General features: G+C 49.9%; 1 protein-coding gene across 4 annotated transcripts in view; it reads right to left on the bottom strand.

Moving 5' to 3' along the window:
* The window catches only part of LOC141051493 (protein sel-1 homolog 3-like), a 168,893-nt gene that overhangs the window by 128,495 nt on the left and 14,810 nt on the right, over positions 1-25,588 (bottom strand). For all 4 annotated transcript variants that reach the window (XM_073548420.1, XM_073548418.1, XM_073548419.1 and 1 more), the window contains exons 3-5: positions 9,628-9,754; positions 9,195-9,316; positions 4,271-4,386 (exon numbers count right to left, since the gene is read on the bottom strand). In XM_073548420.1, the coding sequence (XP_073404521.1) occupies positions 4,271-4,386; positions 9,195-9,316; positions 9,628-9,754 (365 nt within the window). The remainder of the gene's footprint in view (positions 1-4,270; positions 4,387-9,194; positions 9,317-9,627; positions 9,755-25,588) is intronic.

Here is a 25,588-nt window from a genome sequence, read left to right as displayed (position 1 = left end):
TTCTTCAGAGCCAGGTACCGCTGTTGGATCTCTGTAGTAGTAAGTCAGAGTGGTGGGAGATCTTCAAAAAGCGGGTGGCGGGGTTCTTCCGTCAGCTCTCGAGCCTCAGGAGTCTGAACAGGCACCGCTTGTACCAGGCTCTGGGGAGGAAACTCGAGCAGCTTGTCTCGACTGGAGGTGACCGAGAGGAAATCTCCAGAGTGAAATCTTTGCTCAAGAGGTGTCAGTATGATAGGCACACATCTTTGGTTTTTGAGAGGGACTTCGGGAAGTACCGCTCGCCCGACCCTTACAGAAACTGTAAGATGTCAGTGAATTGTAAGATGGTGACAGGACTGATCGACAGTACGGGGTCCCTGAACAGATCCAAATCAGGGATCCTGGAGGTGGTCAGATCCTTCTACTCACACCTCTTGGAAAAGAAGGATCTGGATCGGGACAGGATGTCGGCTTTCCTGGCTGAAGCCATCCCTGAGCCAGGGGGTGACCCCTCTCTTGGTGTTTTGGCAGAAGAAATCAGGGAAGAGGAAGTGAGACTGGCCATTGATGGGCTTCGGCTCAAGAAATCGCCAGGTCCGGATGGCTTAACATCTGAGTTCTATAAGACTTTTAGGGACTCCTTGGTCCCCCTCTTGACAGGGGTCTTTAATGAGTGTCTCTCCTCGGGCACTCTTCCCGGCTCAATGAGGAAGTCAGCCCTCATTATTCTGTCAAAGGGTAAGGATCCGTCCCGAATCGAGAACTGGCGTCCCATAGCGCTTCTCGATACGGACCGGAAGGTTCTGGCCAAGGTGCTGTTTAATCGGCTGGTGAAGTTTGCACCCCGGCTCCTTTCAGGGGCCCAGCATTGCTCTGTTCCAGGCCGCAGTACTTTTAGTGCTGTGCTCGGTGTCCGAGAGGCAGTGGAGCAGGGTAGGGCAGGTCACTGGAAGGGGTACTTGCTGTCATTAGATCAAGCGAAAGCCTTTGACCGGGTCAACCACGAGTACCTCTGGTCCGTCCTTTTGAGGTATGGTCTGCCTGGGAGGTTTGTAAAATGGTTAGAGATCTTGTACCAAGGGGCTGAGACTTTTCCGCTGGTGAATGGTTGGTCAGGTCGTCCTTTTGAGGTGGGTTCTGGGGTCCGTCAGGGCTGTCCGCTGAGCCCGCTTTTATACGTGTTCGCGATCGATCCCTTCTTAAGGAGGGTAGATCGTGGACCGTTGGCGGGAGTCGGGATGGACCGGGCGGGCTCTGGCTCCTCTCTGAGGGTGGTGGCGTACGCCGATGATGTTTCCCTGTTCGTATCCTCGAGAGGGGAGGCGGACTGGGTCATGTCGGAGGTAGTGCGCTACTCGGAGGCATCCGGGTCCATGATCAACCGGGATAAGTGTGAAAGTCTCTGGCTGGGAGGGGGAGATCCTAGTTTTGATCTCCCGGACACCCTTCCAGGGCCCCAGGCCACCGCCAAAATTCTAGGCATCGAATTTGGCCCCGGGGACTACCCCCAGCAAAATTGGGAGGGCAGACTTAAGATCGCCGCCCAAAAGGTGGACCAATGGAAGGGTTGGTCTTTAACCCTGAGGGAAAGGGTTGCCCTGGCTAAAGGCTATCTGCTACCTTTATTGATATACCTGGGCAGTGTGTGCATCTTGCCGGAACCTCTCTGGACGCGGGTCTATAGCCTGTTCTTCCAATTGTTATGGGGGAATAGGCTTAACCTAATCAAGAGGGAGGTTACATACCGTACGAGGAGACTAGGCGGGTTGGGTATGGTCAACCCGGTGGTGTTTCTAGTAAACACCTTTCTTAAGACTAACATCTCCAACCTCTGGCTAGAGAGGGCTCCTCCGTGGGTAGTCTCCTGCAAGGGTTGGCTTTGGCCTTTCTTCCAGGAATGGGAGACAGGAGGGCGGGTGAAGGACCTACGCACACCTCATGGGCATCTTCCGGCTTACGCTACCCCGGTTCTGAAGGTGATCCGCCGGTGGGGTCTGGGAATGTGGGAAATCAGGACCATGTCGAGGCAGTGCCTTGACAGGAGGGTCCTGTTGACCCATTTCCAGAAGCCCCTGGCCCTTAAGGATTGCCCAGGCCGGGATCTGGAGGTCGGGCTGGGGCTTTTAAATTCTAAGCGGATCCCCATGAAGTTTTGGGACTTGACCTGGCGTTGCTTCCACGGGAGGCTGTATGTAAGGGACAACTTGAAGTGCAGGAACTCCGATGACCGGGGTTGCCCTCGTGAGGAGTGTGGCGACGTGCTGGAAAGCATGGAGCACTTCCTGCTTCATTGTCCCTTTAATGCAGAGGTTTACAACAGGGTGGGTGCCTCCATACGTTGGCCGCGGCTGGCGTCCCTCTCCTACACTGAATGGGCCTATGGAGCGTTCAGATCCCTGGGTGGCCGGGACCCGTGCACTTTATTCCTAGTCAGTGCAGCGGTTAGGTTCCACACTTGGAATGCACGGTGCCTAGTTACGACGCGGAAAAAAACCCTCCCAAGGGATGAGGTGGTAGGAAACATCTTGGGTGACCTGGTGAAGGTCCGTTCTTTGGAGTTCGAAAGGTTGGGTGTGAGGAAGGCCTCTTGGCTTTGGAGAGGCCTCTCCTTTTAAAAACGCACTCAAGGGAGAGCTAGCTCCGTGTGAATGAGGGTAGGGATAGCATAAGTTTCACTGGGTGTGTTAGGGACAGAAGTAGGGGCAGATAGGGACAGGGAGGGACAGGCACTGAGGGACAGATAGAGAGTTAGTTATGATAAGTTAGGTAGAGTAGGGGCAGGTAGGGACAGATAGGGACAGGTTTCTTTTTTTAGGGACAGAAGTAGGGACAGTCTTAGTTCTTGAGGGATAGGATGAATGTGTTAGTGAGGGATGGAGCCTCTAGAACCCCGTTTTCCTGGTGGTGGGCTGGTGCATGCCACCTTAGCTTTTTGTTTTAAAAACAGGACATATAATGGATATTGGGCTTACAGGTGCCAAACTTGGGCCTTGGGTATGTAAATGCTGTGTTTAGTTTGTATATTAATGCGTAAGTAGATGGGATGGTCTTGAGAGTTTTGGAAAATGTCTTTTGGTTGTGCTTTGGTAAAAGGAAAAACATATAACACACGTTTTTTTGTTTTTTTAGTTAGAATGTGTGGATGGGGTGTAGTCAGGTTGGGAGGGGGGTGCATGGGGGGTGGTGGATGGATGACCGGATGCCAAGAGCAACATGAAGGAGCAGAGGAGCAGGGCAGGAGAAGTAGACTCTGCGGACCCTGGAAATAATTTTCGTGTGGAATCAAAAGGCCATAAACTTTCGTGGACCAGATTTTGCAGTGACAAGGCTACAAACTTGTAGGACCTGCGGTGCAAGGTGGTGGGAAAAAAGGCTGCGAACTTGTTGCCATGTGTGGGAGAGGGAAAAAAAAAAAAAAAAAAAAAAATCTTTGCTGTGTAATAGGAGGTAAGGTTTGTCGGCCAAAGTGGCAGAGTTCTTGTTTTTTTCAAGGCGGAGGGCCAGGAAAGGGTTATTTTCGTTTGGTTTTTGTAAATAGTAAAATTGTAAATAGTAAACTAGTAAAATCGGTGAGGGGTGAATGGGGGTGAATGGAGTGAGAGTGGGGAGTGGGGTTTATGTTTCTTTGTATTCTCTTTTAAGTGGATTCCTGCTGGGGGACCCTAAGCTGCCGAGCTTAGTGGAGGACAAGGAAAGGATTTGGACTTTCAGTTGTTTGCGCATGTTTTGCACATTTTATGTCTGTCTATGTTGGTTTTCTTTAGTTTATGTATTGTGGTTTGTTTCTGAGTGTAATTTTGATAATTTTGTAAAATAAAAGAGTTGGAGGATAAGACATGATGTAACAGCAGAATTGTGAATGCAGCTCTGGAGGTGACTGAAGGATAGACACGATGTAACAGAATAGTGACTGCAGCTCTGGAGGTGACTGGAGGATAAGATACGATGTAACAGCAGAATAGTGACTGCAGCTCTGGAGGTGACTGGAGAATAAGACACGATGTACCAGCAAGAATAGTGACTGCAACTCTGGAGGTGACTGGAGGAGAAGACATGATATAACAGCAGAGTAGTAACTGCAGTTCTGGAGGTGACTGGAGGATAGACATGATGTAACAGCAGAATAGTGAGTGCAGCTCTGGAGGATAGACATGATATAACAGCAGAATAGTGAGTGCAGCTCTGGAGGTGACTGGAGGATAGACATGATGTAACAGCAGAATAGTGAGCGCAGCTCATGATTACACATGGCACACACAGTATATATACAGTATATATAATATTTCCCCACCAGTGAGGTCTCCAGTGTCAGCTGAATCTGGCACCACTGGTTCAGCGTTAAGGGCTTGTGGCTGATGAATGCCTGCGCCTCCCTGGAGATGAGCTCCACCTGAACGTGAAGATGACCTGGAGAAGAAGACACAGACATGAAAGCTGCAGACTAACGACAGTGTCGTAGAGAAAAAAAATTATAAAATCTATTCAGACATCACCCTCACATAGAACATATGGGATTAATTATAACTAGGGAAGGGAGAAAGAGCTGCTATTTCAACCTCCAATGAAGTAGGACCTTCTGCCATGAACAAGTAATTACAGTGGAGATCTGCTCTGAGAAGCAGACACCAAGCCTAGGATTCATATTTATCTGTTTACTGGTCTCAGACACTCTGCAGCCAGTGGTCAGTGATGAATATTGGGGTTTTTAATAGTTCTGAAATTTATCGAAGCTATAGTTTTGGAATTGCAGTGAAATACAACGCATATGCACACATCACAGTAAGGCTGAACACCTCCAACTTAATATTAACCAGATGGATGATGCTATCCATGCCATATATCATCTCTTTAGAAAGGTAGCATCGCGATAGGAAATACGACGATAATATCTCCCACATGGAATCTCCGGGGAGAAGAGATCCTAAAAGTTGGGGATCCCCTAATCTTCTAAAGACCCAGCACATTCCACAACCAGCCCCCAAATGAGCTCACCAAGGAGAGGTATGGGTTCGTTACCTTGATCTAATAGAAATCAGAGTTTGGCTTTGGCTCTTTCATCAGTCCTGGAAGGTGCAGCTTGAGGTGGGTTCTGTCCATTTCCAAAAGGAGTACCTCCCTCTGCTAAGCCCTCAGCCATTTTTGTGACATCAGGTTTAGTGTCTTTCTTTTGTTATTCCTTTTTTTTGCATGTTTTTATATATACTGTACTGTTTTTTTCCCCATTTTCTATCACGTTGTATATTTTTATAAACACTGTCTGCCTTTCCGGATAAAATATATAAAAATAATATCTCTGTTCCACTTGCTCTGTAAACCGCACCCCTGAAGCCATACGCTACCTGTACCGGGCGACCAATCGGCCAGGATAAATGATTGGTGGCAGCGAGTAATTCCTTTTGTTATTGCGGAGATGGCAGTGACTGTATTGCGGTATATATACAGTATATTCCATGTGTTAGTATCGGAGGTGTATATATCATACGCCCACTATGAGGTCCCCAATATCTGGTCTATTAGTGGGAGCAGCCGTGGCCTCATCCATCACTCGTCACTTAGTTGTGTTATTGTCCTGACGATTGGAGGCAGCGGTGTCGCGTCTCCCTGACAAATTGGTGGCAGCGGTGGGATTTAAACAATTCCCCCTGCTGTTATCCTTGACAGTCAGTGTTCATGGGAATCTTTGTGTTGGACCCTGTGATCTGGGGCCCCTCATTACCGGGCGGTGCTGGCGCTGACATCTGCATGATCAGTGTCACCGATGACTGCCGGTTTTACTTGGCACAAATATCTCCGGTCATAAACCAGAAAGGAACACAAAGAACTTCCTGATACGACATCACATCCTGCTCAACCACAAACTTTATATTGGAAAGATCCCAGGAACTTGGCACAGCAGCACAGAGTTTTTTAGGAGAGGAGTCATTTGGTTGAGAGGAATTGTTTGGGTTAAAAGATAAGGATCACACGCTGCAGGGACACCTGTCTGATCAGGAGCGCACGCTGCAGGGACACCTGTCTGATCAGGAGCGCACGCTGCAGGGACACCTGTCTGATCAGGAGCGCACGCTGCAGGGACACCTGTCTGATCAGGAGCGCACGCTGCAGGGACACCTGTCTGATCAGGAGAGCACGCTGCAGGGACACCTGTCTGATCAGGAGAGCACGCTGCAGGGACACCTGTCTGATCAGGAGAGCACGCTGCAGGGACACCTGTCTGATCAGGAGAGCACGCTGCAGGGACACCTGTCTGATCAGGAGAGCACGCTGCAGGGACACCTGTCTGATCAGGAGCGCACGCTGCAGGGACACCTGTCTGATCAGGAGAGCACGCTGCAGGGACACCTGTCTGATCAGGAGAGCACGCTGCAGGGACACCTGTCTGATCAGGAGAGCACGCTGCAGGGACACCTGTCTGATCAGGAGAGCACGCTGCAGGGACACCTGTCTGATCAGGAGAGCACGCTGCAGGGACACCTGTCTGATCAGGAGAGCACGCTGCAGGGACACCTGTCTGATCAGGAGAGCACGCTGCAGGGACACCTGTCTGATCAGGAGAGCACGCTGCAGGGACACCTGTCTGATCAGGAGAGCACGCTGCAGGGACACCTGTCTGATCAGGAGAGCACGCTGCAGGGACACCTGTCTGATCAGGAGCGCACGCTGCAGGGACACCTGTCTGATCAGGAGCGCACGCTGCAGGGACACCTGTCTGATCAGGAGCGCACGCTGCAGGGACACCTGTCTGATCAGGAGCGCACGCTGCAGGGACACCTGTCTGATCAGGAGCGCACGCTGCAGGGACACCTGTCTGATCAGGAGCGCACGCTGCAGGGACACCTGTCTGATCAGGAGAGCACGCTGCAGGGACACCTGTCTGATCAGGAGAGCACGCTGCAGGGACACCTGTCTGATCAGGAGAGCACGCTGCAGGGACACCTGTCTGATCAGGAGCGCACGCTGCAGGGACACCTGTCTGATCAGGAGCGCACGCTCCAGGGACACCTGTCTGATCAGGAGCGCACGCTCCAGGGACACCTGTCTGATCAGGAGCGCACGCTCCAGGGACACCTGTCTGATCAGGAGCGCACGCTCCAGGGACACCTGTCTGATCAGGAGCGCACGCTCCAGGGACACCTGTCTGATCAGGAGCGCACGCTCCAGGGACACCTGTCTGATCAGGAGCGCACGCTCCAGGGACACCTGTCTGATCAGGAGCGCACGCTCCAGGGACACCTGTCTGATCAGGAGCGCACGCTCCAGGGACACCTGTCTGATCAGGAGCGCACGCTCCAGGGACACCTGTCTGATCAGGAGCGCACGCTCCAGGGACACCTGTCTGATCAGGAGCGCACGCTCCAGGGACACCTGTCTGATCAGGAGCGCACGCTCCAGGGACACCTGTCTGATCAGGAGCGCACGCTCCAGGGACACCTGTCTGATCAGGAGCGCACGCTCCAGGGACACCTGTCTGATCAGGAGCGCACGCTCCAGGGACACCTGTCTGATCAGGAGCGCACGCTCCAGGGACACCTGTCTGATCAGGAGCGCACGCTCCAGGGACACCTGTCTGATCAGGAGCGCACGCTCCAGGGACACCTGTCTGATCAGGAGCGCACGCTCCAGGGACACCTGTCTGATCAGGAGCGCACGCTCCAGGGACACCTGTCTGATCAGGAGCGCACGCTCCAGGGACACCTGTCTGATCAGGAGCGCACGCTCCAGGGACACCTGTCTGATCAGGAGCGCACGCTCCAGGGACACCTGTCTGATCAGGAGCGCACGCTCCAGGGACACCTGTCTGATCAGGAGCGCACGCTCCAGGGACACCTGTCTGATCAGGAGCGCACGCTCCAGGGACACCTGTCTGATCAGGAGCGCACGCTCCAGGGACACCTGTCTGATCAGGAGCGCACGCTCCAGGGACACCTGTCTGATCAGGAGCGCACGCTCCAGGGACACCTGTCTGATCAGGAGCGCACGCTCCAGGGACACCTGTCTGATCAGGAGCGCACGCTCCAGGGACACCTGTCTGATCAGGAGCGCACGCTCCAGGGACACCTGTCTGATCAGGAGCGCACGCTCCAGGGACACCTGTCTGATCAGGAGCGCACGCTCCAGGGACACCTGTCTGATCAGGAGCGCACGCTCCAGGGACACCTGTCTGATCAGGAGCGCACGCTCCAGGGACACCTGTCTGATCAGGAGCGCACGCTCCAGGGACACCTGTCTGATCAGGAGCGCACGCTCCAGGGACACCTGTCTGATCAGGAGCGCACGCTCCAGGGACACCTGTCTGATCAGGAGCGCGCGCTCCAGGGACACCTGTCTGATCAGGAGCTCACGTTGTAGGGACACTTTTCTGATCAGAAGCGCACGCTGCAGGGTCACCTGTCTGATCAGGAGAGCACGCTGCAGGGACACCTGTCTGATCAGGAGAGCACGCTGCAGGGACACCTGTCTGATCAGGAGAGCACGCTCCAGGGACACCTGTCTGATCAGGAGAGCACGCTCCAGGGACACCTGTCTGATCAGGAGAGCACGCTGCAGGGACACCTGTCTGATCAGGAGAGCACGCTGCAGGGACACCTGTCTGATCAGGAGAGCACGCTCCAGGGACACCTGTCTGATCAGGAGAGCACGCTCCAGGGACACCTGTCTGATCAGGAGAGCACGCTGCAGGGACACCTGTCTGATCAGGAGAGCACGCTGCAGGGACACCTGTCTGATCAGGAGAGCACGCTGCAGGGACACCTGTCTGATCAGGAGAGCACGCTGCAGGGACACCTGTCTGATCAGGAGAGCACGCTGCAGGGACACCTGTCTGATCAGGAGAGCACGCTGCAGGGACACCTGTCTGATCAGGAGAGCACGCTGCAGGGACACCTGTCTGATCAGGAGAGCACGCTGCAGGGACACCTGTCTGATCAGGAGAGCACGCTGCAGGGACACCTGTCTGATCAGGAGAGCACGCTGCAGGGACACCTGTCTGATCAGGAGAGCACGCTGCAGGGGCACCTGTCTGATCAGGAGAGCACGCTGCAGGGACACCTGTCATCAATAGGCTAACCATGGTCAGAGGCCAAGTTGCTCTTGTCCTGCAGTAGAATCTCCAGTGATCAGTAAGGCCGAGGTCATAGTCATGAAGGCCAGATACACACATCTCCCTCCACATACTTCTGTCCCATCCTGCATGCTGCACCTCTCTGCACCCTTACCTGTCTTCGTCACCAGCAATGCAGGAGTCATGTATTCATGTTTGATGTCCAGATGGTAGAAAACACCGCAGAAAGTGGACAGACACCATTGTGTGACGTAGATCCAGAAGTGGAACGTACAACTACGGAGAGCAGAGACATCAGATGAGAGAAAATTCTTTACAACCCCTCAGTCCACCTCCTGAAATGCAATGCAGCAGAGCTGCGCTGGGTCACATTTCTGTTTGTGCAGTGTTGGTTTGAACTAGAGTAGATTCAATGAAGTAGCAGCTGGTTTCCTAACCTTGTCCCCACCGATAAACCAAGGAAGCTGATGACCTGTGCTGCCATATAGACAGGTTCCCTCTGCTGCTGCGGTTTGGCGATGTGCGCTGCACTACTGTCTATGCACCATGTATTATGTAGAAATCTGCCCCATCTTATGGCTTCTCACCGAGGAGACTCTGAGTGTCGCTGTCTCTGCAATTCCAGTACGCGGTCATGGTGTGGATTCAGCACTCTAATTACTCCATAACTTCCACCGCTGCTGGCGAACACGAAGGACAGAAACTGGACGACCTCTACAGAGAGAAGACACCAAACGTAGTGAGGGAGACGTCCACAGATAGAAGACAACAAACAAGGTGAGGAACCTTCTACAGCAAAAAGGCACCAAACACAAGATGAGGACGACCTCCAGAGAGGAGACACCAAGCATAAGGTGAGGACGACCTCCACAGAGAGAAGACACCAAACACATAGTGAGGGTGACCTCCAGAGATAGAAGACAACAAACATAAGGTGAGGACGACCTCCACAGAGAGAAGACATCAAACACAAGGCGAGGAACCTTCTACAGCAAAAAGCCACCAAACACAAGGTGAGGACGACCTCCAGAGAGGAGACACCAAGCATAAGGTGAGGATGACCTCTACAGAGAGAAGACACCAAACGTAGTGAGGGAGACGTCCACAGATAGAAGACAACAAACACAAGGTGAGGAACCTTCTACAGCAAAAAGGCACCAAACACAAGGTGAGGACGACCTCCAGAGAGGCGACACCAAGCATAAGGTGAGGACGACCTCCACAGAGAGAAGACACCAAACACATAGTGAGGGTGACCTCCAGAGATAGAAGACAACAAACATAAGGTGAGGACGACCTCCACAGAGAGAAGACATCAAACACAAGGTGAGGAACCTTCTACAGCAAAAAGCCACCAAACACAAGGTGAGGACGACCTCCAGAGAGGAGACACCAAGCATAAGGTGAGGATGACCTCTACAGAGAGAAGACACCAAACGTAGTGAGGGAGACGTCCACAGATAGAAGACAACAAACACAAGGTGAGGAACCTTCAACAGCAAAAAGGCACCAAACACAAGGTGAGGACGACCTCCAGAGAGGCGACACCAAGCATAAGGTGAAGACAACTTCCACAGAGAGAAGACACCAAGCACATGGTGAGGACAACCCATACAGAGAAGAGACACCAAACACAAACTGAGGATGATCTCCACACACAACAGACACCAAACACAAGCTGAGGATGATCTCGACAGAGAACAGATACCAAACACAAGGTGCGGACAACCTCTACAGAGAGGAGAAGGCATCAAACAATGCGAGGACAACTGCTATAGAGAAGATGCACCAAACACAAGGTGAGGACACCTGCTACAGAGAGGATACAAATCAAAAGTTGAGGGCAAACTCCACAAAGTGGAGACAACAAGCACAAGATGAGGATGACCTCCACGGAGAGTAGACACCAATCACAAGGTGAGGACAACCTCTACAGAGAGAAGACATCAAAAATAATGCAGGGACAACTGCTATAGAGAGGAGGCACCAAACACAATGAGGACGACTTCTACCAAGAGAAGACACCAAACACAAGGTGAGGGTGAAATCCATAGAGAGAAGGCACCAAACACAATGTGAAGAAAACTTCTACGGAGAGGAGGCACCAAGCACAAAGTGAGGACAACCACTACATAGAGGAGACACTAATCATAATCTGAAGACGACCTCCAGATATAAGACAGCAAAACAGAAGGTGAGGATAACTTCTACAGAGGAGACGCCAGACATATGGTGAGGACAAACTCCAAGGAGAGGAGACACGAAACACAAGGTGAGGATGACCTCCACAAAGAGAAGACACTAAACACAGCGAGAAGAAAACACCAAACAGAAAGTGAGTACAATTGCCAAGAGAGGAGACACCAATCACAAGGTGAATAAGACCTCAAGAGAGGAGGCACCGAATACAAGGTGAGGACGACCTCTACAAAGCGAAGACACCAAACACAAGTTGAGGACGACCTCCACAGACGAGTTGACACCATGCACAAGGTAAAGACGACCTCTACAGAGAGGAGAAGACACCAAAAACAAGGCAAGGATGAGCTCCATCACATTCCAACTTCTTTCATGCAACCTGGTATTTCAGTTCTTCACCATTGTGAAGATGCTTGCAGTCAGTGGATAGTAGACCAGAGATTCTATACAGTACACCACGTGAAGAGTTGCACGGGTTCATCCAGACACAGCATAAATGGTTCAGATATTCATGTCTCCATTGACGATGTAATACTTTGTATCTGGGATCTGATGGAACGAGACTTCTCCTGTAGATTAAGGACACACTGGGGTGTGACTCCTGAAAGCTTTTCTATTCAGTTTTTTAGAGATTCCAGAGATACAACCCCTGGCAAAAATTATGGAATCACCGGCCTTGGAGGATGTTCATTGTTTAATTTTGTAGAAAAAAAGCAGATCACAGACATGGCACAAAATTAAAGTAATTTCAAATAGCAACTTTCCAGCTTTAAGAAACACTAAAAGAAATCAAGAGCAAAAAATGTGGTAGTCAGTAATGGTGACTTTTTTAGATCAAGTAGAGGGGAAAAATTATGGAATCATGAAAAAAAAACCAACAAACAAACCCTCCAACCCATCAATAGTATTCTGTTGCAAAATGATTTCATCATCCCCAAACATCCTTTCAATTTATGGGATAAGAAAAGTATCCAAAATATCAATATAAACTTGTGCATTTATTGAAGATGTAATGACAGCCATCTCTCCAGTGCCTTTACCTGACATGCAGCCCCATATCATCAATGACTGTGGAAATTTGCATGTTCTCTTCAGGCAGTCATCTTTATAAATCTCATTGGAACAGCACCAAACAAAAGTTCCAGCATCATCACCTTGCCCAATGCAGATTCGCAGTTCATCACTGAATATGACTTTCATCCAGTCATCCACAGTCCACGATTGCTTTTCCTTAGCCCATTGCAACCTCGTTTTTTTCTGTTTAGGTGTTAATGATGGCTTTTGTTTAGCTTTTCTGTGTGTAAATCACAATTCCTTTAGGCGGTTTCTTACAGTTCGGTCACAGACGTTGATTCCAGTTTCCTCCCATTCGTTCCTCATTTGTTTTGTTGTGCATTTTCTGTTTTGGAGACATATTGCTTCAAGTTTCCGGTCTTGACGCTTTGATGTCTTCCTTTTTCTACCAGTATGTTTGCCTTTAACAACCTTCCCACGTTGTTTGTATTTGGTCCAGATTTTAGACACCGCTGACTGTGAACAACCAACAACTTTTGCAACATTGCGTGATGATTTACCCTCTTTTAAGAGTATGATAATAATCTCCTTTGTTTCAATTGACATCTCTCGTGTTGGAGCCATGATTCATGTCAGTCCACTTGGTGCAACAGCTCTCCAAGGTGTGCTCAGTCCTTATAAGATGCAGACTAGCGAGCAGATCTAATTTGATGCAGGTGTTAGTTTTGGGAATGAAAAATTAGAGGGTGATTCCATAATTTTTTTCCTCAGAATTGAGTGACTCCATAATTTTTTCCCTCTGCTTGGTCTAAAAAAGTAACCATTACTGACTGCCACATTTTTTTATTCTTGATTTCTTTTTAGTATTTCTTAAAGCAAGAAAGTTGCCAACTGAAATGACTTTAGTTTTATGCCATGTCTGTGATCTGCTTTTTTCCTTCAAAATGAAACAACTGAATGAACATCCTCCAAGGCCGGTGATTCCATAATTTTTGCCAGGGGTTGTACTATGCTGCCCCTCTATATAGAGAACTAGCTGAAGAGCCCGGCACTGCCCAGGAATAGTAACTAACTGTGGTTAGTTATAGCAAATTATAATTATCCTCCATCCCATAGTCCCGTGCCCATATACCCATCATACATATCCACCATCCCATAGTCCCATGCCCAAATACCCATCATATATATCCTCCATCCCATAGTCCCGTGCCCATATACCCGTCATACATAACCTCCATCCCATAGTCCAGTGCCCATATACCCGTCATACATATCCTCCATCCCACAGTCCCGTGCCCATATACCCATCATACATATCCTCCATCCCATAGTCCCGTGCCCATATACCCATCACACATCCTCCATCCCATAGTCCCGTGCCCATATACCCATCATACATAACCTCCATCCCATAGTCCAGTGCCCATATACCCGTCATACATATCCTCCATCCCACAGTCCCGTGCCCATATACCCATCATACATATCCTCCATCCCATAGTCCAGTGCCCATATACCCATCATACATAACCTCCATCCCATAGTCCTGTGCCCATACACCCATCATACATATCCTCCATCCCATAGTCCAGTGCCCATACACCCATCATACATATCCTCCATCCCATAGTCCATTGCCCATATACCCATCATACATATCCTCCATCCCAAAGTCCAGTGCCCATATACCCATCATACATAACCTCCATCCCATAGTCCAGTGCCCATATACCCGTCATACATATCCTCCATCCCATAGTCCAGTGCCCATATACCCATCATACATATCCTCCATCCCATAGTCCCCTGCCCATACACCCATCATACATATCCTCCATCCCATAGTCCCGTGCCCATATACCCATCATACATATCCTCCATCCCATAGTCCCGTGCCCATATACCCATCATACATATCCTCCATCCCATAGTCCCGTGCCCATATACCCATCATACATATCCTCCATCCCATAGTCCCGTGCCCATACACCCATCATACATATCCTCCATCCCATAGTCCCGTGCCCATATACCCATCATACATATCCTCCATCCCATAGTCCCGTGCCCATATACCCATCATACATATCCTCCATCCCATAGTCCGGTGCCCATATACCCGTCATACATATCCTCCATCCCATAGTCCCGTGCCCATACACCCGTCATACATATCCTCCATCCCATAGTCCCGTGCCCATATACCCGTCATACATATCCTCCATCCCATAGTCCCATGCCCATATACCCATCACACATCCTCCATCCCATAGTCCAGTGCCCATATACCCATCACACATCCTCTATCCCATAGTCCCGTGCCCATACACCCGTCATACATATCCTCCATCCCATAGTCCCGTGCCCATATACACATCATACATATCCTCCATCCCATAGTCCCATGCCCATATACCCATCACATATCCTCCATCCCATAGTCCCGTGCCCATATACCCATCATACATATCCTCCATCCCATAGTCCCGTGCCCATATACCCGTCATACATATCCTCCATCCCATAGTCCCATGCCCATATACCCATCACACATCCTCCATCCCATAGTCCAGTGCCCATATACCCATCACACATCCTCTATCCCATAGTCCCGTGCCCATACATCCGTCATACATATCCTCCATCCCATAGTCCCGTGCCCATATACACATCATACATATCCTCCATCCCATAGTCCCATGCCCATATACCCATCACATATCCTCCATCCCATAGTCCCGTGCCCATACACCCGTCATACATATCCTCCATCCCATAGTCCCGTGCCCATATACCCGTCATACATATCCTCCATCCCATAGTCCCATGCCCATATACCCATCATACATATCCTCCATCCCATAGTCCGGTGCCCATATACCCGTCATACATATCCTCCATCCCATAGTCCCGTGCCCATACACCCGTCATACATATCCTCCATCCCATAGTCCCGTGCCCATATACACATCATACATATCCTCCATCCCATAGTCCCATGCCCATATACCCATCACATATCCTCCATCCCATAGTCCCGTGCCCATATACCCATCATACATATCCTCCATCCCATAGTCCCGTGCCCATATACCCATCATACATATCCTCCATCCCATAGTCCCGAGCCCATATACCCATCACACATCCTCCATCCCATAGTCCAGTGCCCATATACCCATCACACATATCCTCCATCCCATAGTCACGTGCCCATATACCCATCATACATATCCTCCATCCCATAGTCCAGTGACCATATACCCATCATACATATCCTCCATCCCATATACCCATCACACATATCCTCCATCCCATAGTCCAGTGCCCATATACCCATCATACATATTCTCCATCCCATAGTCCCGTGCCCATATACCCATCATACATATCCTCCATCCCATAGTCCCATGCCCATATACCCATCATACATATCCTCCATCCCATAGTCCCGTGCCCATATACCCATCACACATCCTCCATCCCATAGTCCCGAGCCCATATACCCATCATACATATCCTCCATCCCATAGTCCCGTGTCCATATACCCATCATACATATCCTCCATCCCATAGTCCAGTGCCCATATACCCATCATACATATTCTCCATCCCATAGTCCCGTGCCCATATGCCCATATACCCATCATACATATCCTCCATCCCATAGTCCCATGCCCATATACCCATCATACATATCCTCCATCCCATAGTCCCGTGCCCATATACCCATCATACATATCCTCCATCCCATAGTCCCGTGCCCATATACCCATCATACATATCCTCCATCCCATAGTCCCGTGCCCATATACCCGTCATACATATCCTCCATCCCATAGTCCCGTGCCCATATACCCATCACACATCCTCCATCCCATAGTCTCGTGCCCATATTCCCATCATACATATTCTCCATCCCATAGTCCCATGCCCATATACCCATCATATATATCCTCCATGCTCCATCCCATAGTCCAGTGCCCATATACCCATCATACATATCCTCCATCCCATAGTCCAGTGCCCATATACCCATCACACATCCTCTATCCCATAGTCCCGTGCCCATATACACATCATACATATTCTCCATCCCATAGTCCCGTGCCCATATGCCCATATACCCATCATACATATCCTCCATCCCATAGTCCCATGCCCATATACCCATCATACATATCCTCCATCCCATAGTCCCGTGCCCATATAGCCATCATACATATCCTCCATCCCATAGTCCCGTGCCCATATACCCATCATACATATCCTCCATCCCATAGTCCCGTGCCCATATACCCGTCATACATATCCTCCATCCCATAGTCCCGTGCCCATATACCCATCACACATCCTCCATCCCATAGTCTCGTGCCCATATTCCCATCATACATATTCTCCATCCCATAGTCCCATGCCCATATACCCATCATATATATCCTCCATGCTCCATCCCATAGTCCCGTGCCCATATACCCATCATACATATCCTCCATCCCATAGTCCCGTGCCCATATACACATCATACATCCTCTATCCCATAGTCCCGTGCCCATATACACATCATACATATCCTCCATCCCATAGTCCCATGCCCATATACCCATCACATATCCTCCATCCCATAGTCCCGTGCCCATATACCCATCATACATATCCTCCATCCCATAGTCCCGTGCCCATATACCCATCATACATATCCTCCATCCCATAGTCCCGAGCCCATATACCCATCACACATCCTCCATCCCATAGTCCAGTGCCCATATACCCATCACACATATCCTCCATCCCATAGTCACGTGCCCATATACCCATCATACATATCCTCCATCCCATAGTCCAGTGACCATATACCCATCACACATATCCTCCATCCCATAGTCCCGTGCCCATATACCCATCACACATATCCTCCATCCCATAGTCCCGTGCCCATATACCCATCACACATATCCTCCATCCCATAGTCCCGTGCCCATATACCCATCATACATATCCTCCATCCTATAGTCCAGTGCCCATATACCCATCATACATATCCTCCATCCCATAGTCCAGTGCCCATATACCCATCATACATATCCGCCATCCCATAGTCCTGTGCCCATATACCCATCATACATATCCTCCATCCCATAGTCCCGTGCCCATATACCCATCACACATATCCTCCATCCCATAGTCCAGTGCCCATATACCCATCATACATATCCGCCATCCCATAGTCCCGTGCCCATATACCCATCACACATATCCTCCATCCCATAGTCCCGTGCCCATATACCCATCACACATATCCTCCATCCCATAGTCCCGTGCCCATATACCCATCACACATATCCTCCATCCCATAGTCCAGTGCCCATATACCCATCATACATATCCGCCATCCCATAGTCCCGTGCCCATATACCCATCACACATATCCTCCATCCCATAGTCCCGTGCCCATATACCCATCATACATATCCTCCATCCCATAGTCCAATGTCCATATACCCATCACACATATTCTCCATCCCATAGTCCAGTGCCCATATACCCATCACACATATCCTCCATCCCATAGTCCCGTGCCCATATACCCATCACACATATCCTCCATCCCATAGTCCCGTGCCCATATACCCATCATACATATCCTCCATCCCATAGTCCTGTGCCCATATACCCATCACACATCCTCCATCCCATAGTCCAGTGCCCATATACCCATCACACATATCCTCCATCCCATAGTCCCGTGCCCATATACCCATCACACATATCCTCCATCCCATAGTCCTGTGCCCATATACCCATCACACATCCTCCATCCCATAGTCCAGTGCCCATATACCCATCACACATATCCTCCATCCCATAGTCCCGTGCCCATATACCCATCATACATATCCTCCATCCCATAGTCCCGTTCCCATATACCCATCACACATCCTCCATCCCATAGTCCAGTGCCCATATACCCATCACACATATCCTCCATCCCATAGTCCTGTGCCCATATACCCATCATACACATCCTCCATCCCATAGTCCCGTGCCCATATACCCATCACACATCCTCCATCCCATAGTCCCGTCCCCATATACCCATCACACATCCTCCATCCCATAGTCCTGTGCCCATATACCCATCACACATCCTCCATCCCATAGTCCAGTGCCCATATACCCATCACACATATCCTTCATCCCATAGTCCAGTGCCCATATACCCATCACACATATCCTCCATCCCATAGTCCAGTGCCCATATACCCATCACACATATCCTCCATCCCATAGTCCCGTGCCCATATACCCATCATACATATCCTCCATCCCATAGTCCCGTTCCCATATACCCATCACACATCCTCCATCCCATAGTCCCGTGCCCATATACCCATCATACATATCCTCCATCCCATAGTCCCATGCCCATATACGCATCATACACATCCTCCATCCCATAGTCCTGTGCCCATATACCCATCATACATATCCTCCATCCCATAGTCCAATGTCCATATACCCATCACACATATTCTCCATCCCATAGTCCCATGCCCATATACGCATCATACACATCCTCCATCCCATAGTCCAATGTCCATATCCCCATCATACATATCCTCCATCCCATAGTCCCGTGCCCATATACCCATCACACATCCTCCATCCCATAGTCCCGTGCCCATATACCCATCATACATATCCTCCATCCCATAGTCCCGTGCCCATATACCCATCATACATATCCTCCATCCCATAGTCCCGTGCCCATATACCCATCATACATATCCTCCATCCCATAGTCCCGTGCCCATATACCCATCATACATATCCTCCATCCCATAGTCCAGTGCCCATATACCCATCATACATATCCTCCATCCCATAGTCCAGTGCCCATATACCCATCACACATCCTCCATCCCATAGTCCAGTGCCCATATACCCATCACACATCCTCCATCCCATAGTCCCGTGCCCATATACCCATCACACATCCTCCATCCCATAGTCCCGTGCCCATATACCCATCATACATATCCGCCATCCCATAGTCCCGTGCCCATATACCCATCACACATCCTCCATCCCATAGTCCCGTGCCCATATACCCATCACACATCCTCCATCCCATAGTCCAGTGCCCATATACCCATCACACATCCTCCATCCCATAGTCCCGTGCCCATATACCCATCACACATCCTCCATCCCATAGTCCAGTGCCCATATACCCATCACACATCCTCCATCCCATAGTCCCGTGCCCATATACCCATCACACATCCTCCATCCCATAGTCCCGTGCCCATATACCCATCATACATATCCTCCATCCCATAGTCCAGTGCCCATATACCCATCATACATATCCTCCATCCCATAGTCCAGTGCCCATATACCCATCACACATCCTCCATCCCATAGTCCAGTGCCCATATACCCATCACACATCCTCCATCCCATAGTCCCGTGCCCATATACCCATCACACATCCTCCATCCCATAGTCCAGTGCCCATATACCCATCACACATCCTCCATCCCATAGTCCCGTGCCCATATACCCATCACACATCCTCCATCCCATAGTCCCGTGCCCATATACCCATCATACATATCCTCCATCCCATAGTCCAGTGCCCATATACCCATCACACATCCTCCATCCCATAGTCCCGTGCCCATATACCCATCATACATAACCTCCATCCCATAGTCCAGTGCCCATATACCCATCATACATATCCTCCATCCCATAGTCCAGTGCCCATATACCCATCATACATATCCTCCATCCCATAGTCCAATGTCCATATACCCATCACACATATTCTCCATCCCATAGTCCCATGCCCATATACCCATCATACATAACCTCCATCCCATAGTCCAGTGCCCATATACCCATCATACATATCCTCCATCCCATAGTCCAATGTCCATATACCCATCACACATATTCTCCATCCCATAGTCCCATGCCCATATACGCATCATACACATCCTCCATCCCATAGTCCAATGTCCATATCCCCATCATACATATCCTCCATCCCATAGTCCCGTGCCCATATACCCATCACACATCCTCCATCCCATAGTCCCGTGCCCATATACCCATCATACATATCCTCCATCCCATAGTCCCGTGCCCATATACCCATCATACATATCCTCCATCCCATAGTCCCGTGCCCATATACCCATCATACATATCCTCCATCCCATAGTCCCGTGCCCATATACCCATCATACATATCCTCCATCCCATAGTCCAGTGCCCATATACCCATCATACATATCCTCCATCCCATAGTCCAGTGCCCATATACCCATCATACATATCCTCCATCCCATAGTCCAGTGCCCATATACCCATCACACATCCTCCATCCCATAGTCCAGTGCCCATATACCCATCACACATCCTCCATCCCATAGTCCCGTGCCCATATACCCATCACACATCCTCCATCCCATAGTCCCGTGCCCATATACCCATCATACATATCCGCCATCCCATAGTCCCGTGCCCATATACCCATCACACATCCTCCATCCCATAGTCCCGTGCCCATATACCCATCACACATCCTCCATCCCATAGTCCAGTGCCCATATACCCATCACACATCCTCCATCCCATAGTCCCGTGCCCATATACCCATCACACATCCTCCATCCCATAGTCCAGTGCCCATATACCCATCACACATCCTCCATCCCATAGTCCCGTGCCCATATACCCATCACACATCCTCCATCCCATAGTCCCGTGCCCATATACCCATCATACATATCCTCCATCCCATAGTCCAGTGCCCATATACCCATCATACATATCCTCCATCCCATAGTCCAGTGCCCATACACCCATCATACATATCCTCCATCCCATAGTCCAGTGCCCATATACCCATCATACATATCCTCCATCCCATAGTCCAGTGCCCATATACCCATCACACATCCTCCATCCCATAGTCCAGTGCCCATACACCCATCATACATATCCTCCATCCCATAGTCCAGTGCCCATATACCCATCACACATCCTCCATCCCATAGTCCAGTGCCCATATACCCATCACACATCCTCCATCCCATAGTCCCGTGCCCATATACCCATCACACATCCTCCATCCCATAGTCCAGTGCCCATATACCCATCACACATCCTCCATCCCATAGTCCCGTGCCCATATACCCATCACACATCCTCCATCCCATAGTCCCGTGCCCATATACCCATCATACATATCCTCCATCCCATAGTCCAGTGCCCATATACCCATCACACATCCTCCATCCCATAGTCCCGTGCCCATATACCCATCACACATCCTCCATCCCATAGTCCCGTGCCCATATACCCATCATACATATCCTCCATCCCATAGTCCAGTGCCCATATACCCATCACACATCCTCCATCCCATAGTCCAGTGCCCATATACCCATCATACATATCCTCCATCCCATAGTCCAGTGCCCATATACCCATCATACACATCCTCCATCCCATAGTCCCGTGCCCATATACCCATCACACATATCCTCCATCTCATAGTCCCGTGCCCATATACCCATCACACATCCTCCATCCCATAGTCCAGTGCCCATATACCCATCACACATCCTCCATCCCATAGTCCCGTGCCCATATACCCATCACACATCCTCCATCCCATAGTCCCGTGCCCATATACCCATCATACATATCCTCCATCCCATAGTCCAGTGCCCATATACCCATCACACATCCTCCATCCCATAGTCCCGTGCCCATATACCCATCACACATCCTCCATCCCATAGTCCCGTGCCCATATACCCATCATACACATCCTCCATCCCATAGTCCAGTGCCCATATACCCATCATACATATCCTCCATCCCATAGTCCCGTGCCCATATACCCATCATACATATCCTCCATCCCATAGTCCAGTGCCCATATACCCATCACACATCCTCCATCCCATAGTCCAGTGCCCATATACCCATCATACACATCCTCCATCCCATAGTCCCGTGCCCATATACCCATCATACATATCCTCCATCCCATAGTCCAGTGCCCATACACCCATCATACATATCCTCCATCCCATAGTCCAGTGCCCATATACCCATCATACATATCCTCCATCCCATAGTCCAGTGCCCATATACCCATCATACACATCCTCCATCCCATAGTCCCGTGCCCATATACCCATCACACATCCTCCATCCCATAGTCCCGTGCCCATATACCCATCATACATATCCTCCATCCCATAGTCCAGTGCCCATATACCCATCACACATCCTCCATCCCATAGTCCCGTGCCCATATACCCATCACACATCCTCCATCCCATAGTCCCGTGCCCATATACCCATCATACACATCCTCCATCCCATAGTCCAGTGCCCATATACCCATCATACATATCCTCCATCCCATAGTCCCGTGCCCATATACCCATCATACATATCCTCCATCCCATAGTCCAGTGCCCATATACCCATCACACATCCTCCATCCCATAGTCCAGTGCCCATATACCCATCATACACATCCTCCATCCCATAGTCCCGTGCCCATATACCCATCATACATATCCTCCATCCCATAGTCCAGTGCCCATACACCCATCATACATATTCTCCATCCCATAGTCCCGTGCCCATATACCCATCATACATATCCTCCATCCCATAGTCCAATGTCCATATACCCATCACACATATCCTCCATCCCATAGTCCCGTGCCCATATACCCATCATACATATCCTCCATCCCATAGTCCAATGTCCATATACCCATCACACATATTCTCCATCCCATAGTCCCGTGCCCATATACCCATCATACATATTCTCCATCCCATAGTCCCGTGCCCATATACCCATCATACATATTCTCCATCCCATAGTCCCGTGCCCATATACCCATCATACATATCCTCCATCCCATAGTCCAGTGCCCATATACCCATCATACATATCCTCCATCCCATAGTCCAGTGCCCATATACCCATCACACATATTCTCCATCCCATAGTCCAGTGCCCATATACCCATCATACATATCCTCCATCCCATAGTCCAGTGCCCATATACCCATCACACACATCCTCCATCCCATAGTCCCGAGCCGGGTGGCGCTGAGCAGGGAGTTCCTGGAGATCTGCTGTTATGTATCCTGGCAGTGCAGCCGCTGATGATGCGATTTTTTACATCGGTAACAATAGAGCGCGGCAGTAATAGAGGAGGGGGGGGGATTCATTTCTGTCCTGTGCTCTCTGCTCCTTTCTGGGGGGCAGACAATGGCTGGGAGCTTATGTTTCCATTGATGCTAGATTTCTCCCACCCGGTCAGTGTCTGCTGAGGTGTTGTGGAGTGGGAAAACTGTTTCTCATAGCAACCAATCACAGCTCAGCTTTCATCCTTTAAACAGCTCTGGTGAAATGAAAGATGCTTAGTGATTGGTTCCTATGGGCAACACAGGCAGTGTAACCTGTTGTGGTCAAGAAGAGGTGTCTATGAAATAGATATATTAGATATTTGTTATATGGGGCTTTGCGTGTGGAGTGGGCGTGGCTTGATACATACACACATACATACATATACTCATTTTTATATATATAGTATGTCCGCACCACCTCCACCTCCGGGGGCTTCACTGTCCTCAGCTACATCCATAGACATTAATATGGAGGAAAGTATGTGCCCCCCACATCCACCTCCGGGGGCTTCTCTGTCCTCATCTACATCCATAGACATTAATATGGAGGAAAGTATGTGCCCCCCACATCCACCTCCAGGGGCTTCTCTGTCCTCAGCTACATCCATAGACATTAATATGGAGGAAGTATGTGCCCCCCACATCCACCTCCGGGGGCTTCTCTGTCCTCATCTACATCCATAGACATTAATATGGAGGAAAGTATGTGCCCCCCACATCCACCTCCAGGGGCTTCTCTGTCCTCAGCTACATCCATAGACATTAATATGGAGGAAGTATGTGCCCCCCACATCCACCTCCGGGGGCTTCTCTGTCCTCATCTACATCCATAGACATTAATATGGAGAAAACTATGTGCCCCCCACATCCACCTCCGGGGGCTTCTCTGTCCTCAGCTACATCCATAGACATTAATATGGAGGAAGTATGTGCCCCCCACATCCACCTCCGGGGGCTTCACTGTCCTCATCTACATCTATAGACATTAATATGGAGGAAGTATGTGCCCCCCACATCCACCTCCGGGGGCTTCACTGTCCTCATCTACATCCATAGACATTAATATGGAGGAAGTATGTGCCCCCCACATCCACCTCCGAGGCTTCACTGTCCTCAGCTACATCCATAGACATTAATATGGAGAAAGTATGTGCCCCCCACATCCACCTTCGGGGGCTTCACTGTCCTCATCTACATCCATAGTCATTAATATGGAGGAAAGTATGTGCCCCCCACATCCACCTCCGGGGGCTTCTCTGTCCTTATCTACATCCATAGACATTAATATGGAGGAAGTATGTGCCCCCCACATCCACCTCCGGGGGCTTCACTGTCCTCATCTACATCCATAGACATTAATATGGAGGAAGTATGTGCCCCCCACATCCACCTCCGGGGGCTTCACTGTCCTCATCTACATCCATAGACATTAATATGGAGGAAGTATGTGCCCCCCACATCCACCTCCGAGGCTTCACTGTCCTCAGCTACATCCATAGACATTAATATGGAGAAAGTATGTGCCCCCCACATCCACCTTCGGGGGCTTCACTGTCCTCATCTACATCCATAGTCATTAATATGGAGGAAAGTATGTGCCCCCCACATCCACCTCCGGGGGCTTCTCTGTCCTTATCTACATCCATAGACATTAATATGGAGGAAAGTATGTGCCCCCTCATCCACCTCCGGGGGCTTCTCTGTCCTCATCTACATCCATAGACATTAATATGGAGAAAAATATGTGGCTCCCACATCCACCTCCGGGGGCTTCTCTGTCCTCATCTACATCCATAGACATTAATATGGAGAAAAATATGTGCCCCCCACATCCACCTCCGGGGGCTTCACTGTCCTCATCTACCTCCATAGACATTAATATGGAGAAAGTATGTGCCCCCCACATCCACCTCCGGGGGCTTCACTGTCCTCATCTACATCCATAGACATTAATATGGAGGAAGTATGTGCCCCCCACATCCACCTCCGAGGCTTCACTGTCCTCAGCTACATCCATAGACATTAATATGGAGAAAGTATGTGCCCCCCACATCCACCTTCGGGGGCTTCACTGTCCTCATCTACATCCATAGT

Source organism: Dendrobates tinctorius, unplaced genomic scaffold (assembly GCF_039654945.1).
Source record: "Dendrobates tinctorius isolate UK_male_01 unplaced genomic scaffold, ASM3965494v1 ptg000157l, whole genome shotgun sequence".
In the NCBI taxonomy this organism is placed as follows: Eukaryota; Metazoa; Chordata; class Amphibia; order Anura; family Dendrobatidae; genus Dendrobates; species Dendrobates tinctorius.
This window is presented reverse-complemented; position numbering and strand designations above follow the sequence as displayed.